The sequence below is a fragment of the Dermacentor andersoni genome, chromosome 6 (genome assembly GCF_023375885.2).
Source record: "Dermacentor andersoni chromosome 6, qqDerAnde1_hic_scaffold, whole genome shotgun sequence".
NCBI classification, from domain to species: domain Eukaryota; kingdom Metazoa; phylum Arthropoda; class Arachnida; order Ixodida; family Ixodidae; genus Dermacentor; species Dermacentor andersoni.
In genome coordinates, this window is record NC_092819.1 from 146,653,151 (window position 1) to 146,672,123 (window position 18,973).

Sequence of the window (18,973 nt, forward strand, 5' to 3'; positions counted from 1 at the left end):
TAGCACATGCGGTTTCTGGTATTCGCCCAAAATAGACTGGATGACAGGCCATTTACGGAAGCGAAGATCTTGGGAGCCTGGCCTCACAGTTCATTGGCCCAGAAAGCAGTTCGAGCGCTTTTTCGCTACCTGAGGGCAACAGACTTGAGTGCCCGACTATAGACATCCTACACCTAAGTTCTCTCTCTCCCTCTTTCACTCCCCATTCCCTCCCCACGTGTAGGGTAGCAAACTGGACTCAGTCTGGTTAACCTCCCTGCCTTTCCGTCTTCCCTTCTCTCTCTCTCTCTCTCTCTGGTATTCGCCCAGATTTTATGGCACATATGCGGAGAAATGTAATGCGTATATGTATAACTAATGTGTTTGTTGCTTTACACCACGCGGTTATCCTTTTCCTGAGTGATGGTGGGGAAGGAGCTCGTGCATTTGAGAGTAGCTTCGCGTTTGAATGCGGATGACCTGCTGATTGGGAAGCAAATATAACATATACATATGTAACAACCTAACCGGAGAATAGAAACACGTTTTGTCAAAGCGAAAATGTTGCGAAAGCTGTATCAAGGTGCAAGATGCCTTCGTATCTACGTTCATATATACGTATAGGCATGTACAGCCTTTTACCTGTAAAAGTTTAACCACTTGTCATCTGATCAGATCGTCATGATCATTGCCCTCGTTGTCATCATCATTGGGGCCCCGAAGCAGACTTATCTCCGGGCCCCAAAATTTCGCTATGGGCACCCTGAATAATAGGCGAAAGATTAATGCGTGGATTTGTGGAGAGACCTGAACCTCATTCCAATAAAAGTTTTCACACACACGCACCCGCACACACACACACACACACACACACACACACACACACACACACACACACACACACACACACACACACACACACACACACACACACACACACACACACACACACACACACCGTAAATAAAAGATCGGGAGCGTTACAAGTACACTATTTCCTTCACGCTTGGCCAGATCCACCGGTAATCCCCTTTCTCCTGCCGACTTTCCTCTAGGCACATTCTTTAAATGCCTCCCCAATCCTTCCCTGTGACGCTAAGTTCGCTGTTTCCCTAGTAGTTGAAAGCAGGTGCTTTTAAATCGGACGCAGGACCACCCTGTCGCGAATCATAGTTGACGCATCTATTTACGCGCCAAAAGGCGTGTCCGGAAAGAGGGCATTCGGGGGTAGAAATTCAGGGCGAAGAACGCCCGCCAGCTACCGCGACCATTTTTCGGCCTCTCTTTAACAGCCAGCCGAAGTCTTTCTTCCTCTCTCTCGCTTGTGGCATGTGGTCGCTGGAAGTCGAAAAGGCACAGCGATCCACGTGGAGCCGTCGTGCGCCCACACCCTCGAGCGCGTTCGCTGTGGAGCAGCTCGCCGGGAAAGGTGAAATCCGATCGCGTGCCACCATCTTTTTTTGGCGCGCAGTCGCCGCCGACATTCCTCGCAAGCAAACCGCGTCCCCTGCGGACCCCGCAGTGGCGGCCGCCGGTCTCCGGGCAACCGGAACGCAGTGTTGAGTCGCTGCATTCGAGTGGTGGCCACGGCGTTCTCTCGCTGCGCGCAAAGTCGGCACTTCGATTCTCGTCCGAGGTGGCCGCATTCCGTTGTAAAAGGAATGAGAATACAGCGCGCAAGGATTGCAACCCATGCAAGGAACTTTATGCGGATAGCGGAAACCAGACGATTTCTGTCGATGTGTCGCTGTCGTAGCGAGCACCTTCGTTAGTGTGTGTGAAACACGGTCGATCAATCAATCAATCAATCAATCAATCAATCAATCAATCAATCAATCAATCAATCAATCAATCAATCAATCAATCAATCAATCAATCAATCAATCAATCGATCAATCAATCAATCAATCAATCAATCAATCAATCAATCAATCGGTAGATAGATAGACAGATGCACAGATAAGATAAAGGTGCAAATAAGTACTATAAACAGACAGACGATAGATAGATAGATAGATAGATAGATAGATAGATAGATAGATAGATAGATAGATAGATAGATAGATAGATAGATAGATAGATAGATAGATAGATAGATAGATAGATAGATAGATAGATAGCTAGATAGATAGATAGATAGATAGATAGATAGATAGATCAAACAGACCGACAGACGGATGAACGGACGGAGAGACAGACATGAATCGTTCGCACAATTAGGATATGTTGCCCATGACTCCGCTGACGCACCACTGTAGTGAGAAGCACTTTTTCTATCTGACAGTTCTTTTCTCGACATCGCCTGTGATGAAAAGACGATAAATGTGTTTTCGTTTAGCACTATGACATTATTGCACGTGCTCGCGCTGATCATCGATCACAGTGTGCCGCGCATTCTCAGAGCAAGGGACGGGGTGTCCTTATTTAAACATTATAGGGAGTGTGGAGACAATGTTTTCATGGCAAGGCGATTTAAAATGCGAACAACGATACTGGTGTCGTACGATATCGTTTTACAATTTGTCGTATTTGCGAATGCGAAGACTTCGACATGAGCAGTGTCCATCTTTGAGCAACGAAAAAGGTGCCTTCGTAAGATTATCATCGTCACTGAAACACGGGGGAAACTGCAGTGGTTCTTTCTCTTTTTGGTTTGCACTGAAATCGACGAACAAAAACGATTAGCCAATGCTTACCTCAACCCTAGTTGCTCGTGTTTGCAACTTGACAACGCTGTCGACATACACGAAAACATGTTTCTCACTTACTGCGCACTTCCTCCAGGTAGAAGGCAGGTAAGCAGAAAAACACGGAGTAGAATGTCTGAAGGTGTGCCGAGGAGCGTAGCTACGTGACAGTAATTATTATAAGCAGCGCAAAGGCATGTTAGCATGATGACTATACTATAAGACGAAGAAGCCCCATTGAGGGCTGCATTGGACAATCATTGTTACTAACGCGTGCAGCAGTTTATCCTGTGTTTAATCGTCTTTCTGCTACCATTGCGAGCAGTGGTATGATTATGTATTTCTGTTTATTTATTTTTTATTGATGGTACAGCCACCAATCTTCAAGCAGGGAAATGCAATACATCACTCAATAATGCACTGGTACACTCCACCAATGAATAATTGTTCGGTATATATAACCATACGCTCGTAAGTATATATTCCATCCAGCGGCAGTATTAGCAACGGTATTCGGCTCATGGGTTAGCTGGTAGGAAAGATTTTCCCGACCCGACACAGTTCTTTAGGGATTTTTTTTTTTTTACTCTTCCACATGCCAGGCTGTTTCGCATGTATTCTGCGCTATTCGGAGTAAATTTTTGTGTCGTTTGCTTCCTTTATGCCTGATGTAACTCGGAGCTGTTTCTTTCCTAAAGTGTACGTTACCTCTATTCTAAACTTGCTTTTACGTGGGGCCGTTCCATTTACAGGCCTGCATAACTTATCACCAAAGCATTTCGGGTGTAAACACACACAAAAACAGCTGCTAAGTGAGGACACACATATAATGCTTTCTGTTATCTCTCTCCTCTCTCTCTCTCTCTCTCTCTCTCTCTTTATTGTGAAATATTATTTGATCTAAACGGGGCCCCAGGTATCATTCATACGTTCATCGCCCTACAATTCGCTCAATCTCCAGAAAAAAAAAAAAAAAACTGATTTCACAGCGCAACATGTCTACGCAATACCTCCTCTACCAGACTTCTCTCTCTCTTTTTCAACTCGTTTTCGAGGCCTTGTTCTCTTTAAAGCGTGTCATAACTGACGCAACCGTGCGCCAGTCGATATCTGCGAGCACCGCGCGGTGTGTTCCATCTCGCCCGCGGACACAACAGCCCGGGGGCCGAAATATCGTCGAACATCCTCGCGGCGAGATTTCGGCGGCGGCGCCCGCGCGCGTCCGACACGGCGCGCGGCCGTCGGTCGCTCGCCCGCAGCCCTGTTCCCGCTCGCCATCGCTTCGCGTGTATTAAGGTCCGATCTAGGTCGGTCGGCTCGGCGACGGCGGCGGCAGCAACAAAAAAAAAAAAAGGTAGGCATTCAAGAGCCGGTGCTCCCCCCTCCCACCTCCCCATACGTGCCCGAGCAGCCGTTTAGCGACCACGTGCCACACCGGCTATATCGTACACCGCGAAACCGTCGTGGAAAAAAAGAAAACATAATCGGCACGAATTATACCAGAAGAAAGAACGAACGAAGGTAACCACCAAAAGAAAATGAAAAGAAGGAGAAGCGAGCTACGGGGATCGCGTGGGTCTACCTGAAAGCGGCTGAGAAGAAAACGGTTCGAGAAGAAAGGAAAACACGCGAGAAATATAAAGCGCGCAGCAGCAGCAGTACGGACTGCGAAAGGCCGCGATGGCGCGTAATGCAACAATCGGCCGAAAATCCCGAGTCGGCCCAAGCCGCCGCAGGGAAGGCATGCGGCGTATGCAGGGGAGCCAGCTGTTACCTTCCAAGTCCCGAGCTGCCAGACGACGGACGGATTCTTATCGAGCGTAGCAGACAGCCCTGCCCCCTCTGTATAACAGGAACAACAACAAGCCGTTTTAGCGATCCGAAGCGAGAACTGGTTATAGGAAACTGACCTGCACTCGCCTCCTTGCGTTGGAACGAAGAACAACATGCAAAAAGCGTGCCACGTTTGGGGCAGCGGGACGCCCGGAATAGTAATAGTCACGCCGCATTTCTTTTTTTCGGCTGTGCATATGCAGGCACGATCTCTCTGTCGATGGATAGAGAGCCGCCAAGTTCGCCTGGTCACCAGCAAGCTTCTCGCTTCTGACCCAGAGATTATTCCATGTAACCCAGAAACACGGCACTTCTCCGCCATAGTGAGCACGTTCTACCTTTCTGCTTGTTTATTGATATTTTTTGCTCTTATCTTTTCTTTCTTTTTCGTGTACAGGTCGAGCGTCGTGCCGTATCCTGACCTCTGAACTCCTGGCGTTCCGAATTATCCAACGTGTGTCGGAATGGACGACCTTGGCAATGTTCGGGTGGAGATGGAGCGCATCACGATAACGACAGTTTAGGAAACGCTATCTTTTCTCCGTGTGCAGGTCTGAATGTCCTTTTATTTTTTCAAGACTGATAAACCAGGCAAGTAGATCACATGTTCTCGTTAACGGCCACGCACACAACTAGAAACAAGACGTGCATGCAGTAAACTGCGCAGTACAGTTTAACATCTACCTTCTGTTCTTATTTTTGAACTCTATCACGTTGTTCCAAAAAGTACGAAAGCAATTGGAGTTCTGGAAATATATTGGTATACACATTTCAGCAATGTATAACTAATTTCTAGCAATTAAAGAAGTTAAATGAGCGTGTTCATCAAAATGTGTGGAAATTAGAATCTGCACCATCAGCCCTGTGCTCTACATACTTTTTGGTCATTGCCATCAATACATGCTCAAGTCAGTGCGTTAGGAAATCCAAAAAAGAAGGAAGAGGCAGCAAGCAAATATGAAGGCACACAAAAATGAACACGAGCACGGTAGTTCAGCTCGTGTCCACTCACAATGATGTCATTTAGTCCTGCGTTTTTCGGCTGGTCGTATTTGCTACATTCAAGTACGAAAATTTCGTGTCAAACTCAGCGCAATTGATGGACAGCGTCTGATCTTCACTACGGCTGGACAATTCTCTCTCTCTCTCCCCCCCCCCCCCACCCCTTCGGCTAACCACTCGTTTTTTTTTTCGCTGCTATTTGCCTCATGCCAATGAAAAGGCGTCCTGCAAATGAGCAAGTTGCTGTAAAGAAGTCACCTGCAGTTTTTTTTTCTGACCTGAACAAATTTCATCTTACGAGTGCAAGTGCAAATAAAGGAGCCTTCAATTTTCCTGTTGGCGCCTGCGAAATACCCTCCCCTTAGAGATTCACACGCCTCTCACGGGCAGCCAGAACTCGACTCTGCGGCACTCGACCATGACATTGGTGCGAAAGCGAGCGAATGCGAAAGCAGCCGATGTGTCCCTGGACAGCCGCACCAGCGTCTCGGCGCGGTCGTCTCGGCGCCCCAAGCGCATACCGCACGTGCCTGGCGAGCCGATTAGCCTCTTATTGGATACCGCCTTAACACGCAGTAAGGAGCTCGCCGGGTTGAGCGAGCTACTAGCGTCCCGAGAAGAGTGCGCTTACACCCGCGTCCAACCAATGGCCAATGGGATGTGTCGCACGATATCCTGCCGTCTAGATGCCTAACAGAGAGACGTGTAAGAAAAGGACGCTAATGAGAGAGAGAGAGAGAGAGAGAGAGAGAGAGAGCAAAAAAAATAAAAGGATGCGCTAGTATTGTCACGGGCGCCGATCCTGAGGTCGGTGCTTGTAAGACGACGACGGTGTGGCTATTCAGTGTGCACCCGCTAGCCCTACAGATGCTACAGCGTCGTGCGCCTTCCCTTGTAAGAGCATCCCCTGCACATAGATTCTTCTCGCAACGATATCTAGGAAAGTTCCAAGCAGCGCGAAGAGATGCACACAGGGGCAGAGGAAGCAGATCGGACAAGCGCTACGCGGTCTGTTCTCTTCACCCTCTGTCTGCATTTTTTCGAGCTGGTCGGAACTTTCTTAAATATGAGTGGATACCAAGTCGCCCAACCTTCGGTACTACTGAGATAAAAAGTTTGAGTGAGTCATGAATGCGTAACGTTAGGACACAAGAAAACAGCGGCGCGGGGTTTAAAGTGCAAACTTGGGGAATTGAAATTCTTGTTGACATTAAGAGGAAGAGATGGAACTGGGCAGGTCCTGTAATGCGATGGGCAAGTAACCGGTGGTTCAGTAAAGTTACAGACTGGGTGCGAAGGGAACGGAAGGGTAGCCGAGGATGCTGGAAAATTAGGCGCGGTGATTAAATTAGGAAATTTGTGGCCGCCCCCTGGAATCAGCTACAGAAAGGTGGGCGTAATTATAGATCGTGCCTTCGTCCCGCAGTGGACCCAAGCATAGGCTGATGGTGATGATAATTAAAAGCAAAAATGTAGAATGCACTACTAAATTACCCTTGTACTATACAAAAAAGAAGGCCAACCTCACCGTGAAAAATATTTGGCAAGCCAAAAAGAAAACAAGAAAGACGCAAGAAACGAAGGACGGGTGGCGACACTGCTGTGAAGTTGCTGCACAAGCACACCGTGACGTCAAGGATCTCGACGGCGATTGCTCGAGCCTAGGTAATTTTTGTATTTGCAAAGATAGAATACGTTGCATCTCTAAATAGCTAAGGACGGTATTTAGAAAGATCCAAGACTTTTTCTAAACTAAAGCCTCATCCCCCCCCCCCTCTGCTTTTCCCACTTGTGCAATACATCTGAACTATTAATCTAAAACGGCACAAACAGCAAAAAAAAAAAAAAAAAATCGCAGTTTCACCCGAAAGGGGAAGCATCGATTGTGGTAGCGAATTATTAGACATCTATACGAAGTAACGGTGGTAGTCTTGTCGGCTGTATAAACTTTGAAGTATTCGCTCACAAACTGAATTAACAAGCATTGTGTCGGCGCGCACAAGCAAACACGAACACATCACCCTCGATGACTACGGACACTCGCTGTCGAAACGAGGGCGTGAGGAAGCGCGGCAGCAGCAGCGAGCGAAGTGACCTTCGTGCCGTCTGTCGCTTCAACGCAAGAGCGGCTACAACAATGCGCACAAAGGTATGAGCCGTCTGCAGCCGTTTGCCCCGCGCGCGCCACCCACCCCCACCCCTTCCTTCCGCGCTGCATCCCCGCTTTCCTCCGCAGGCGCGCGAGATTGAGCCGCGTTCGTCAGTTCCCCTTGCGCCTGGTCGCGAAATGCGCAGTTGCTGCCGGAGCACAACGCCGCCCCCACCCCTCCCTCCCTCCCTCCCTCCCTCCCACGACCTTTGGCGCGATGGAAAACGGCGCGTTCGCTCTCCACTGTCTTCTTGGCGCGCGCCGGCTTCCTCCGCGTGCTTTCACTCGCGCATACAGCATACCACAAGCCGCAACGGTGTTATCGCCCTTGGACTTTACACGGAACATCACGGCGACGGCAAAAATGCGCCTGGAGTGTCCCTATAACTGCTATTGCAATAAATGTATTTCCTCAGATGGCAACGCACATCCGGTGCTACTACGCTGCTTTTTTTTTTTTCTCACCACGCTCAGTTTTGCAGAAACTGGAATACTCTGACTGATTATTTGATTGAAATATATGACGTCACACTGTCGTACCGGCGCCGGGGCTTCTGGCAGGCTTCGACATTCGTTTTCTAACTATCAACATATCTCGAAATTAACGGGAAGATGGTTTTGAAAGAATACGTTACTGGTTAAAACTGATCTTCCTTTTCTGTTTAGTCTAACTTCAAGTTCTTTGAGCATGCTCGCCGATACCTTTCTGCGAGGAGCCGCTTGTTTCCGCATTCAGTTGACTGTGCCCAAACCCCAGCAGAAATGCAAGTGCGCGTTCATTTCTTTACTACTTTGGCTGTGTCGGGAAGCCTTATTTGTATCACGCACTATTACTTTGCAACATAGAGATATTCCACCACTACTCTGTTTGAAGGCACTCTGTGGAAAAGAAACGAGACAGCGAGAAGCACGTAGTGCGGTTTTATCCGGCCAATAAGCTACCAAGCCGAATTACAAAAAATGAAGTGCATCGAGAAAGTGAAGGAATAGAAAAAAAATCATTAATATTTACGCGCACCTACATTCCGTGCTGGTCACTTTAATTTCAATATCCGACATGAGGGCTAAAAGCGTCGAGAAGGAGCAGTATCGTGTTTAAACGCTTCCGTAGCTGCATTATCTTTCTACAATCAATGTTTCAATCGCCTACCAAGTAATCCAGTCTCTCACGTCATAAACGCTTTATATATACCGGCAGCTTGCTGTATAATGCTCACACTTAGAGGTAGTGCGCAAAATATTGGGATCAAGGCCGGCGTAATTTTCATCCACAATAAAAAAAAAAAGAAACTGTCATTTTCAGGGCTTGTGATCTGCACGACGGACTGTCTACGCTTGAAAGTTGAGACAGAATGCGAAGGTTTATTCTTGTTTTTTTTTATTTTCCAATACTTTTTCTTTTCTTGAAATGAGCCGAATTTCTCCAAAGCACTAAATGACATCTAGAAACAAAAAAAAAAGTTTCTTAGGCGGCTTGCAGCAGAGTTCCACAGTTTTTATGGACATATGTAATAAACCGTATTCGTCAGCCAAACGAACGAGAAAATCCTACCGTCATTTGTCGGCATAACCTCCCTAATCACTGCGCCTATTTCAGTGATCTCTGTAAACAACCCTGACTTGGGCCAACCAACACCGCCCTGTGCCTGCAAGTTTCGTTATCTTACCACACCCACGAATACCCCGCATTCATAGATTGTGTGTTCCTTACCTTGGCAACAACTCTACGGGGCCCCAATAGACCGCATGCTGTGTGCACAACCATTGCATGAACTCTACCAGCTCCTCGTATCTTAACCTCCACTAGATAAACACCCGTTCCTTCTCTAATTCGTGACAACAACCATTTCACTCTCTCTTGGGGAATGAGTCAATTTTCGTCCAAGAATATACTAGTCGAATTGTAAATGCGACTTGTACCTACATGACAGAAATGCAGAGAGAAAGAATAAACCTTTTTATTATAGGTAAATGCAGCTTTGGAGAGGCGTCCTCATTCCAGAATGCCTTGAGCTAGGGCCGCGTCCTGTGCCCTCGCAATCAGCCGTTGCTGACGCTTGGAAATCGAGCTCTGCATAACACTGGTAAGCGACGAAGGACGCGGCAATATTTGTTCTCTTCCCCAGGTTATAAATGCGAACAGCATGCGATATTCAACGAGCTCCCCGTAATGCACCGACTGCAAGGACCATGTAGATGAGCCACGCTTGCGGAGAATTAGTATGCACCTGTCGCGTCGCCGAGGGCCATCAAAACAGTGGTTTCATCACCCGCCGGGACGTACGGCAGCTGGTAGCTTCTTATTCACTTGCAGGATTGCACAAAACCCCGACGCGTGTTATGCTCTGCGCGCTGTCCCGTGGAGTAATAGAGCATGGCCTGGCGTCGCAGGTTGTAGTTGACAAGTGTGCGCACCCGTAGGCATTCGTTTACGACGAGACATTAGAACACGTTTACCTTTCTCATCACCACCGAAATGACGCAAATGGTGAACCGAGCGAATGCAAACGCATGTTGGGATTGCTCGGCGACCTCTTTTGCTAATGATGTCGAGTCACGGCGTCCACTGCAGTAGTCGCACTTTCGGAGACGTTGCCGACTGATACTTAATCTTAACGGTCGCCTGAGTTCGCCTGAGACGCTATGATGGTGAGTGATCGATACCCTGCCCCTTCCCCGTATAGGTTCCTAATATATTATTCTGATCCGATAGGTCGTTAGCGCTTTGTCTTTCCGTGGTACCTTGTCATTGTTGTTACATACGCAAACCAAGAAAAGCAGAAAAATAAAGCTGATAGGATTGCCAATAGGTGCAAGCGCTTTCTTTTCATAGATGCAACCAGCTTCTACGTATGAAATTAACGCAGCACGATTACGGCAACGAAAGATGCCAGGGCATTACTGAAAGCTGCAACAAAGAGTTCACAAGTGCTCGTTCAAAACGCAGCCTAGCATGGAGTTCAGTGATACAGCCGCATTGCTGTGATTTAAAAAAAAAGAGAGAGACTAAAGTAGAGCAAACTGGGAACATTAAACAGCAGGTATCCATCATGGATTCGACGCCTTCGCTACTCGATGCCGTAGGGAAGCATTCTCAACGGCGCTCGATTATGTTGCAGACCTTCACGGCACCTAAACTGCCGCAGAATCTGCGGCAGCGTGATCAACCCTTCGCCTTCGCTCTCCAACTTCTTTTTTTTTCCTTTTCTCATCGCACAATCCGTCCGGGTCACGGTATACAGCGCACCTGGCTTTTTTCAAATGTGGGATGTATGTGTATCGATATGCCAGCCGCGTACATGGGGTCTCGCGTCCAGGCACATTTGTACGCGTAGGAAGCGAGCAACCTTGGGAGATTCTATTTTCGTTTCCTTTTTTTAAGCAAACCGACGGCCGGCGTCCTTGCCAGCAAAGAGATCACAGTGTCAACTCGTTTTCTTTCTCATTCTTTTCCTCGTTTCTTTCCGCCCCTTAACTTATTTTCCTATACGTCGTTCTGAGGCGGTCAGGCGAGGCGAAACTAAAAGCAGCTACCAGGTAGCAAATGAGTAGAGGTACATGAGATGTGTGCCGATATATACACGGAGGGCGTATGGCGCAAAGGGACGCGACGTGTGCCCACACACTTGTCGTCGCATTACGCGGCCTCGAACTGGATCCAATCGAAGCGGGTCCTGCGGCTCAAATTGGAACGCTTGTCGAATCGCATTGGCGATCAAAGAGCAGAGCGAGAAAGAAACGCACCACAAAAAAAAAAAAAAAAAAAAAATAAGCAAGGCCTCAGTGGGTGTCTAATCCCCTCTCGTAACACTTCCTTTCTGCAAAGGAGCGGCCGCGTTCGCCGTGTTATGCGACCGTGAACTGCGGGTCAGGTTAGACGCAGTCCGTAATAATGCCACGCAAGAAAAATGCACGAACATGGTTTGAGACGCCCCGTAACCACTTCGAACAACAGGCGTTCGGCCGCCTTCCGTCTAGTGTAAGCGGGGCAGAATTGTGTTCACAAATATTTTACACGAGTGCCGAAAACGTACGATAAGGAGCAACGGCTTATTGCGGTAACTGTCCTACAGTCAATACGTTGTTACAATTAGAGTGACGTTCTGTTTAAGTATACATTTAAATTAATGAAGTGTCCTAACTGACAAGCCCCGTAGAATGCCCTCAGCGACCGCAGCATAGCGCGCTTTCGAGGAAGAGCCAGGCGAATCGAAAAATGTTAGCTGAAAACGCCGCAAATCGATGTAATCAGTGCTGAAAACTCGCAACTGCTCTCTGGCGCGCGCTCAGATAGCTCTGCGTAATGTGCGACAACTGGAAGAAGCGATCGAGCAGCAAGCTCCATCGAAATCACCTACTTGGCATGTTTTCTGAGCATGTTGATAATTGCCACACACGCCCTTTATAACGTCTACCAATCACTTTGTCATACCCGCCAATGAAGCTTCACCAACACGTCCAATTTCCCGTCTTCCTTCTTGTGACTACTGTATGCTTGGACGCCTCAAGCTGTAGGAACAAGTATGTCTTCACCGCATCAGATTCAACATGTTCTACACGAAACTACGTCGAACGCCGCGACAACGAAAGCTTCCAGAGTGAAACGAGCTACATCACGAAGCATTTCGTATTTCCAAGCTAAATTTTTAACTTTCATATTGACACGCGTACCTATCCTTTTCTCGGGCGCTGCACTTCACTCACCAACAGCTTAAAGTTATCGCTCAACGCAAGATCCGTCCGCATGATTGGAGCTTGCTGGAACGTTGTCGATGATGCCATCCGTTGTCTCTTGTCACCGAAGCTTGTGCAATCTGATTGCATGTGTGACGCGAATTGTGCAGTACTTTCTGGAAGAGGCGCGGGCACGAGCGATTGCTCTGGAACCTGTGACGACTCTTGTATAAAAGTCGACGCGCTTTGACCGGCAGACCAGATTTTTGGCGATTGCCGACTGTCTTCGCCGCTGTCATTGTGCTTTGTGGGCTCAGGTTCGCCCAATAAAAGAAGTTGGGTTTTCACCGTCACATGTGACAATATGTGTTGTGGACATTACTACTGCGGAAGACGTTACAACTAATTTGCCGATACAACGAAGGAATTTCGACCTCTCCGACGGCTGATTTGTTCCGTTAGAGCAAGCGCGCGTGGTGCTTGCGCGTTTGTAAAGCCGGCCGTACGGCTTAACACTTTGACAAGTGGCCCTGAAAAAAAAGTCAAGGAAGAACTAGACAAAACAATCTTCGCGTTCGGGGAGCATCTGCGACGCATCGCCGCTTCACCTACATGGCGTCGCTCGCGTGTTTCGCCGTAGAGCACGCCGTGATGCTCGATGCCATAAGGTTGGCTGCAGGTGCACATGCCGTCGAACGAGGTGTGCAGGACAAAATTAGCTACCGTTTCCTTTAAGCATGCGTTTAATGCACGGTAAACGAACTACTTTCATCTGCTCAATGTGCTAAGCGTGCTCTATTGCGAGCGGTATGGTGCGTGATCTTTACAACGAAATGACCTTTATAACGTAGGATTTTCCTCACGAAGGCGTTCGAATGTGCTTTAAGTACGAAATACTGCGGACAGACCCGCCAATTTGCTTGCTGTATATGCTGTCGCTGACGACTTCCAACCTGTTCTATGCGAGCGCTGTCGTTTTATGTACGGGAGACACTTCTTAAAACCCGCAGTACACTTGTACTCCGAGTTCGATATTGGGAAATGGAGCAGCGTGGCATTTTTCTCGCGTGGTGAAGCATCAACTACGCGCTACGAAATCGCTCCTGGTCTTTCTGAAATGTAGGGACCTTAATAAGAATGTGTGAATAGCGTTAAAGTGAATATGCATGAGAGCGAGCACAAGAGCCATTTCTGTGCCCTTGTTGTAACTGTGCATATTTCATATTATTCACCCTATAGATGTACTATAGCGTTTATGACAGCAGTTCCAGCTGTTCAATAAAGTCAGGCTCTCTCTCTTATCTTGTTCAGGCCAGTGAACAGAACCGAGACCATAGTGATACATCCATAGTATGACGCTGTTTTACTGAGCAGTTAAATGCATTTGAACCACGTGGACAGATGGAAAACGCGTTAGGTTTCTCTCAGTCACAACTGCATGGTAAGGCTGGGATACTGGGTTTCACAGTTACACAACAATTTTGCTGGAACGAAGTTCTTTCTTACGATGCACGGGAGTGGTATGCCGGCCGAGCGCAGCATCCCATCCGTTTCTAACACTCGGTAGTAATTTCAACCCCTGAATTGAAGATACAGCATTTGAGTCATACAGCCTTGCAGTGTAAATGCCACGCTCCTTCGTAGGCATCTCCTACCGCGCACTCGTAAAGCAAGTGCACCAGAGGTTCGATAGAGAAAGTTGCGGGGCAGTGCAAGAGAGTTGACCGAGCGGTAAAACTCACCCAGCAGCAGAAAGACGGACGTGAGGCAGGTGGTGGTATCCATAACTGAATGTAAGGAGGCGGCGGCGGCTTGGAAGCTGCCGCGCGGTCTAGAAACGACGAACCGCCAATCGGCTAGGAGATTCCACCGAGTCGATCAAGAAGTCACCAGCACCGTTCGGAAGTCCACGAAACAACAGAGCGTGCTTCTTCTCACACACAACACGAGCCTGCGGCGGCGCGCATCCACGCTAATCCCGCTCGCATCCGGGCGTTCACAGTCGCGCCAAAGGGAGAGCACTCGGTGCCAACATCCGAAGCGTCACAGCGCACAAAGCGGAATGCCGCGGACCGGTGTTGCCTCTCACTTCTTCTTGATGCTCTCGCCCGTCGAGCCGCCGGGCCAAGACGAGCCAGTTTGACCGGTAAGGGGCCCCCATTGGCAGTTGCCCGTGGCAACAGGGACGACGCTCGCTCTGCCATTGGCCGCCGGCTCGCACGTCGTGCGTGCCGGCCGCCGTCGTCTGCTTCAAAACGTGGCCGCATGGTTGTAGGCTGCCGTTGCGGCATTTTAGTTTTTGCGTTCTTTATTTCCTAAGTAGGGTCCGGTCGCGCACTACTCAGCTACTCCCCCCCCCCCCCCCCTCCTCCCTGCCGGCGTGCTCGTTTTGGAGCGCTTGTTTTGCAGCGGTGGCAGAACGCTCAGAGCCGTTCCGCCTCCCCCCCCTTCGACACCGACCATGGGGATATCGATTGCACCGACGGAACTCGGGGTCGGACTACAAAAACACAAACAGTCCGTCCGGCAGGCCCAGCAGGCCCTTTTATCAGCGCCCTCCGCCAGTGTTTAGTTACCAAGGGACTAGCCGGATAGCTGGCGGTGACTATCGGCTTTCCACCGCGCTGAGTCCGCAATTCTCTGCCTTATGCGGACGTTCTACGTTCCCACTACGCCTGTGAGAGTTCTTAGTGCGCGACTAGGCCAGACTTCATGTCAGCGGTTCACAAAAAAAAAAAAAAAGGAAAATCTTCGAGGCCAGAAGAGCTTCCTCGGCATTCTGTTTCTCTTCTTTTATGCGTGTGTGAGGGGGTAAAGCAGCGGAAGGACAGGGAAAATATTTGCGCTGTTAACACAACTTTCAACCGACCTGTTCCAGGAACAGTGAACCGAAAGAAAATAAAATAAACAGACTGCTTTCTTTCTGTGTGTTCTGAATGAAAAAGTAAAAGAAAAAGGCTGCTGCTTTGTGAAAACTTCACACGGCCAAGCGTTTTTCAGATCTCTAAACAGTGCGCCATACTAACTAGCGCTCTTTATCTGCCACTATTCTTTATCTGCATCGTCTCCTATTCAGCACTAATCAGCGACGTCTGCGTGAAGTGCAAGCTATGAAATTGGTCAGAACGGTGTAACAGGGAACCTGCTCAGCATAATTTTTTCTAGATTTCTTCCTTTCTTTCATGGGAGAAGGAAGTTGGGTAGTGGTTAAGAATCCGAGAAAGGCTGAAAATTTGGTCCACTATACGAAGACATTCATTTAATCACTTCATTCTCAGCAATGACCCGCGTACGGGGAAACGTCTTTGTTTTTTGAATTGTTGAACACAGTAGAATACAGTCTTTCTGATTTTCATGTAGGAAACAATGGAAATCTTACTCTTAATGATGGATCGTTATGCGTGAATAACGTACGTCTATCAATGATTTGAAGCCATGCTGAAGAATGAGACAAAGATGCGACGAAGCTGCAGCCAGTATCGGCACAACAAAAAATCATGAGCCATTCCACTCTGTGTAGGTGGATGACCAGCGAAGCTGTGTGGCACGCGACAAAGAGGTGACAGAGTTTTGAACAAAGGTACGAACACATTTATTGTGTTGATCGGTGGTCGATCGTGATGAAAGGTATGTGTTACACATTCGTGTTTTCATTTTGCGATATACTGAGCCAAAGAATTTGAGACCGAAATCACCGCACCGACTGGCAGTGGGTTAGCCACCAGCACCTTCACAGAGGAAGGCTGGTATGCGAAGGCTGGTATGATGAGCGGCAGTGGAGCCAGCTGTGAAAGTCGACTACGACGAACGCGCGAGGACTAGCACGAGCTATTGCTGATGATGATGGTTTTGCCTTACACAGATTTGGTGACGGACACGAGAAATGCACGGAACCCTAGCCATAAACAGGTTCACTGTAAAAAATAAACGATGGAGAGAGAAGAAAACAATGATAACCGTGTGCTTGGAGGTGGGGTAAAGGAACTGGTGAGCATAATGGAGAATAATAGGGTCAACAAGCTGTGACATTTGCCGACAGAGAATATTAAAGCTTGCAACTTAGTTTTCTGGAGGCATCTGTCGCTGACTGTTCTTTGAGGCAGTAGGTGTGGCCAAGAAGAAAGAAGCAGAGGGCCAACGTATTCACCAACAACATTGTGTTAACTCAAAGTTTTAAATTAGTTTTCTGGCGGCATCTGTCGCTGACTCTTCTTTGAGGCAGTAAGTATGGCCAAGAAGAAAGAAACAGAGAGCCAATATATTCACCAGCAACATTGTGTTAAACACTATAGACTATCTTTTCACTTGTACATAGTTTTCGCTTTGACGTATTTTATTGGTTACTATTTATTTGGTTTTTGATGCAACCACTCCCCTCTGTAATGCTTCGGCGCTGAGGTTACAATAAATGAAGTGAAATATAGCTACATACAAGCAGAGCTAGATGAAAACAATTTGAAGCCTTTATTTGCATTTGCCTCCGGACTCAAGTGATGATCGTAACAATGATGATCGTGGGCAGCAATTTAGGTGACAAACATTTAAACTATTACAGATTTTGTTCTTAAGTTTACAGATTCTGTTCTTATGTTACAGATTCTGTTCTTAAGTTTACTCTCAGATAAAACGTTACCTGCCTATCAACATGCATACGTGGGCATGTTGCATCTTGGTGGAACATTTGCAACATTTCTTTTTTGAGAGAAGGTCTTTCTTTCTTTTTCTACTTCAGTATCTAATGCTTATTATCGAACGAGCACGTCGCTGTAATTTATTCACGAAGCTAGCCAAAAATACACGAACTACTCCATCACCATAATTCAGGTAGAAGCTGATCGCGTGATGCACAGCGACACACATTTTAGTTACACATGGACATGTTGAATTGATCTGTGTCTGTAGAACACAATGTACTCGAATTCCAGAAAACGCATGTACAGAGAGTGAACCCTCGTTTCTTGTACAGGAGAACGCAAGAACGGTAGGTTGCATGGGGGCGCTACTCGAGCAAAGTAAGAGAGCCTCGGTGCATGAAGGGCAGGTTGGCCTCCTGGCACGGCATATTCTTTGCTTCTATTTCAGCAATTATTAAATCATGTTTAAGAATTCGTGAAGTAGAACGGTCCTTGGACGATGCTTTGTAAATTCTGCTGTATAACCAAAAGTTTGCGATGGGACCACGCTTAAGGGCCCACTAATATTGTTGAAGAGGCCTAAAAAGCATACTTTCTCTTGGGGGGGGGGGGGGGGGGGGGGTATGGCTGCTAGTCGACGGTCCCAGAGCTGCAGTCTACTCAGCCCATAGGTGATTCAAGCCCGGAAAAATCTGAAGAAATGAAGTTAAAAACTTCATGTGTGACCACATCGACGGGTGCTGAACATTTCATTAATCAGGAACCACTACAACAATGGACAGTCTTTAGTGACTCCAAAGCAGCCCTTCAGTGCATACAAAGTACAATGCGCCACGGACCCAATGAACAACTAGCCTCAGAAATTCTACACATGAATCATCGTAGCCATGACAAGGGACACAACATAATCTTTCAATGGTTTCAAGGACATTGCAGCATTAGCGGGAATGACCACGCCGACGAAGTCGCCCGACCTGCACATAAAAGTGGTCAACGTGTCTTGATTCCGCCTTCGCGAGCAGACACTGCGACTGGGCTGGGATTTATGTCCAGAGAAAATTGCTTTGCCTCTGTGGGACTCGAACGCTTTCACCATGTGTCATTTGCGTTCGTTTTCTCCGGACATACGGATGCGCCTACCGCCTGGATTACCACGACGTAAACAGACCATGCTGTACCGTCTGTGGCTAGGTGTTGCATTTACCGACTCATATGCTTCCCTTATAAGAATGTCCAGCAGCCCAACGTGCGCCACATGCAACATCGATGAGACACTTGCACATATCATCTGTGTCTGCCCGCGATACAGTGCCCAGAGACAAGTGCTGTTCAGGGTCCTGGACCATTTGAACAATCGTCCACTATCAGAACTCAAAGCTGTAGGTCAGTGCTGGCACAGAACATCCGCGCTTAAGGCATTACTCGCGTTATTAAGGTTCCTGCTGTCTGCGGGGCTCCACGATAGACTTTAAAAACGCCGCCCCCTACCGCTCTGTAGTTTACACGGTTTGTTCGTGCTCGTCTCTATTTCTCTCTATCTCCCCCTTCCGCTCTCTTTCTCTTTTTATCCCCATTCACCCTTCCCCCCGTGCTGGGTAGCCAACCGGAACTGCCTCTGGTTAACCTCCCTGCCTTTCTGTACATCCTTCTCTCTCTATCTCAAGCCCTGCATATAAGCATCCTACGTCGAGGAACTTCTCGATACTATGCCCTACGGTGCAATCTTAGCTTACTAACATGCACATTCCATATGGGTCATTTTTATGTTCTCATATACTAAAATAATACATTTCAAAGAAGAAATATATACCGTATGTCACAGCTAATCCTAGACAAGCTATTCAAACATGAAAACATATAAAAAGTTACGGGGCAAGATACGATTATAAGACCTGCGGTGCTCGGTCGTCCGAGGTCTGTCGACAGAACGCCGTATCTGTTAAAATCGTATCTTCCACCGTGTTTTCTAAATCTCTCTATTTTTTTTTTAACAGCTTGACTAACGTTACCTGGGA

At 47.7% G+C, this 18,973-nt stretch overlaps 1 protein-coding gene across 1 annotated transcript in view; it reads right to left on the bottom strand.

Annotated features, from left to right (window-relative positions):
- Window positions 1–14,477, bottom strand: part of LOC126523638 (uncharacterized) — a 176,389-nt gene extending 161,912 nt beyond the window's left edge. The window contains exon 1 of the mRNA XM_050172235.2: window positions 14,067–14,477. Coding sequence (XP_050028192.1) covers window positions 14,067–14,109 — 43 coding nt within the window. The 5' untranslated portion in view covers window positions 14,110–14,477. The remainder of the gene's footprint in view (window positions 1–14,066) is intronic.
- Window positions 14,478–18,973: the final 4,496 nt, after the last annotated feature.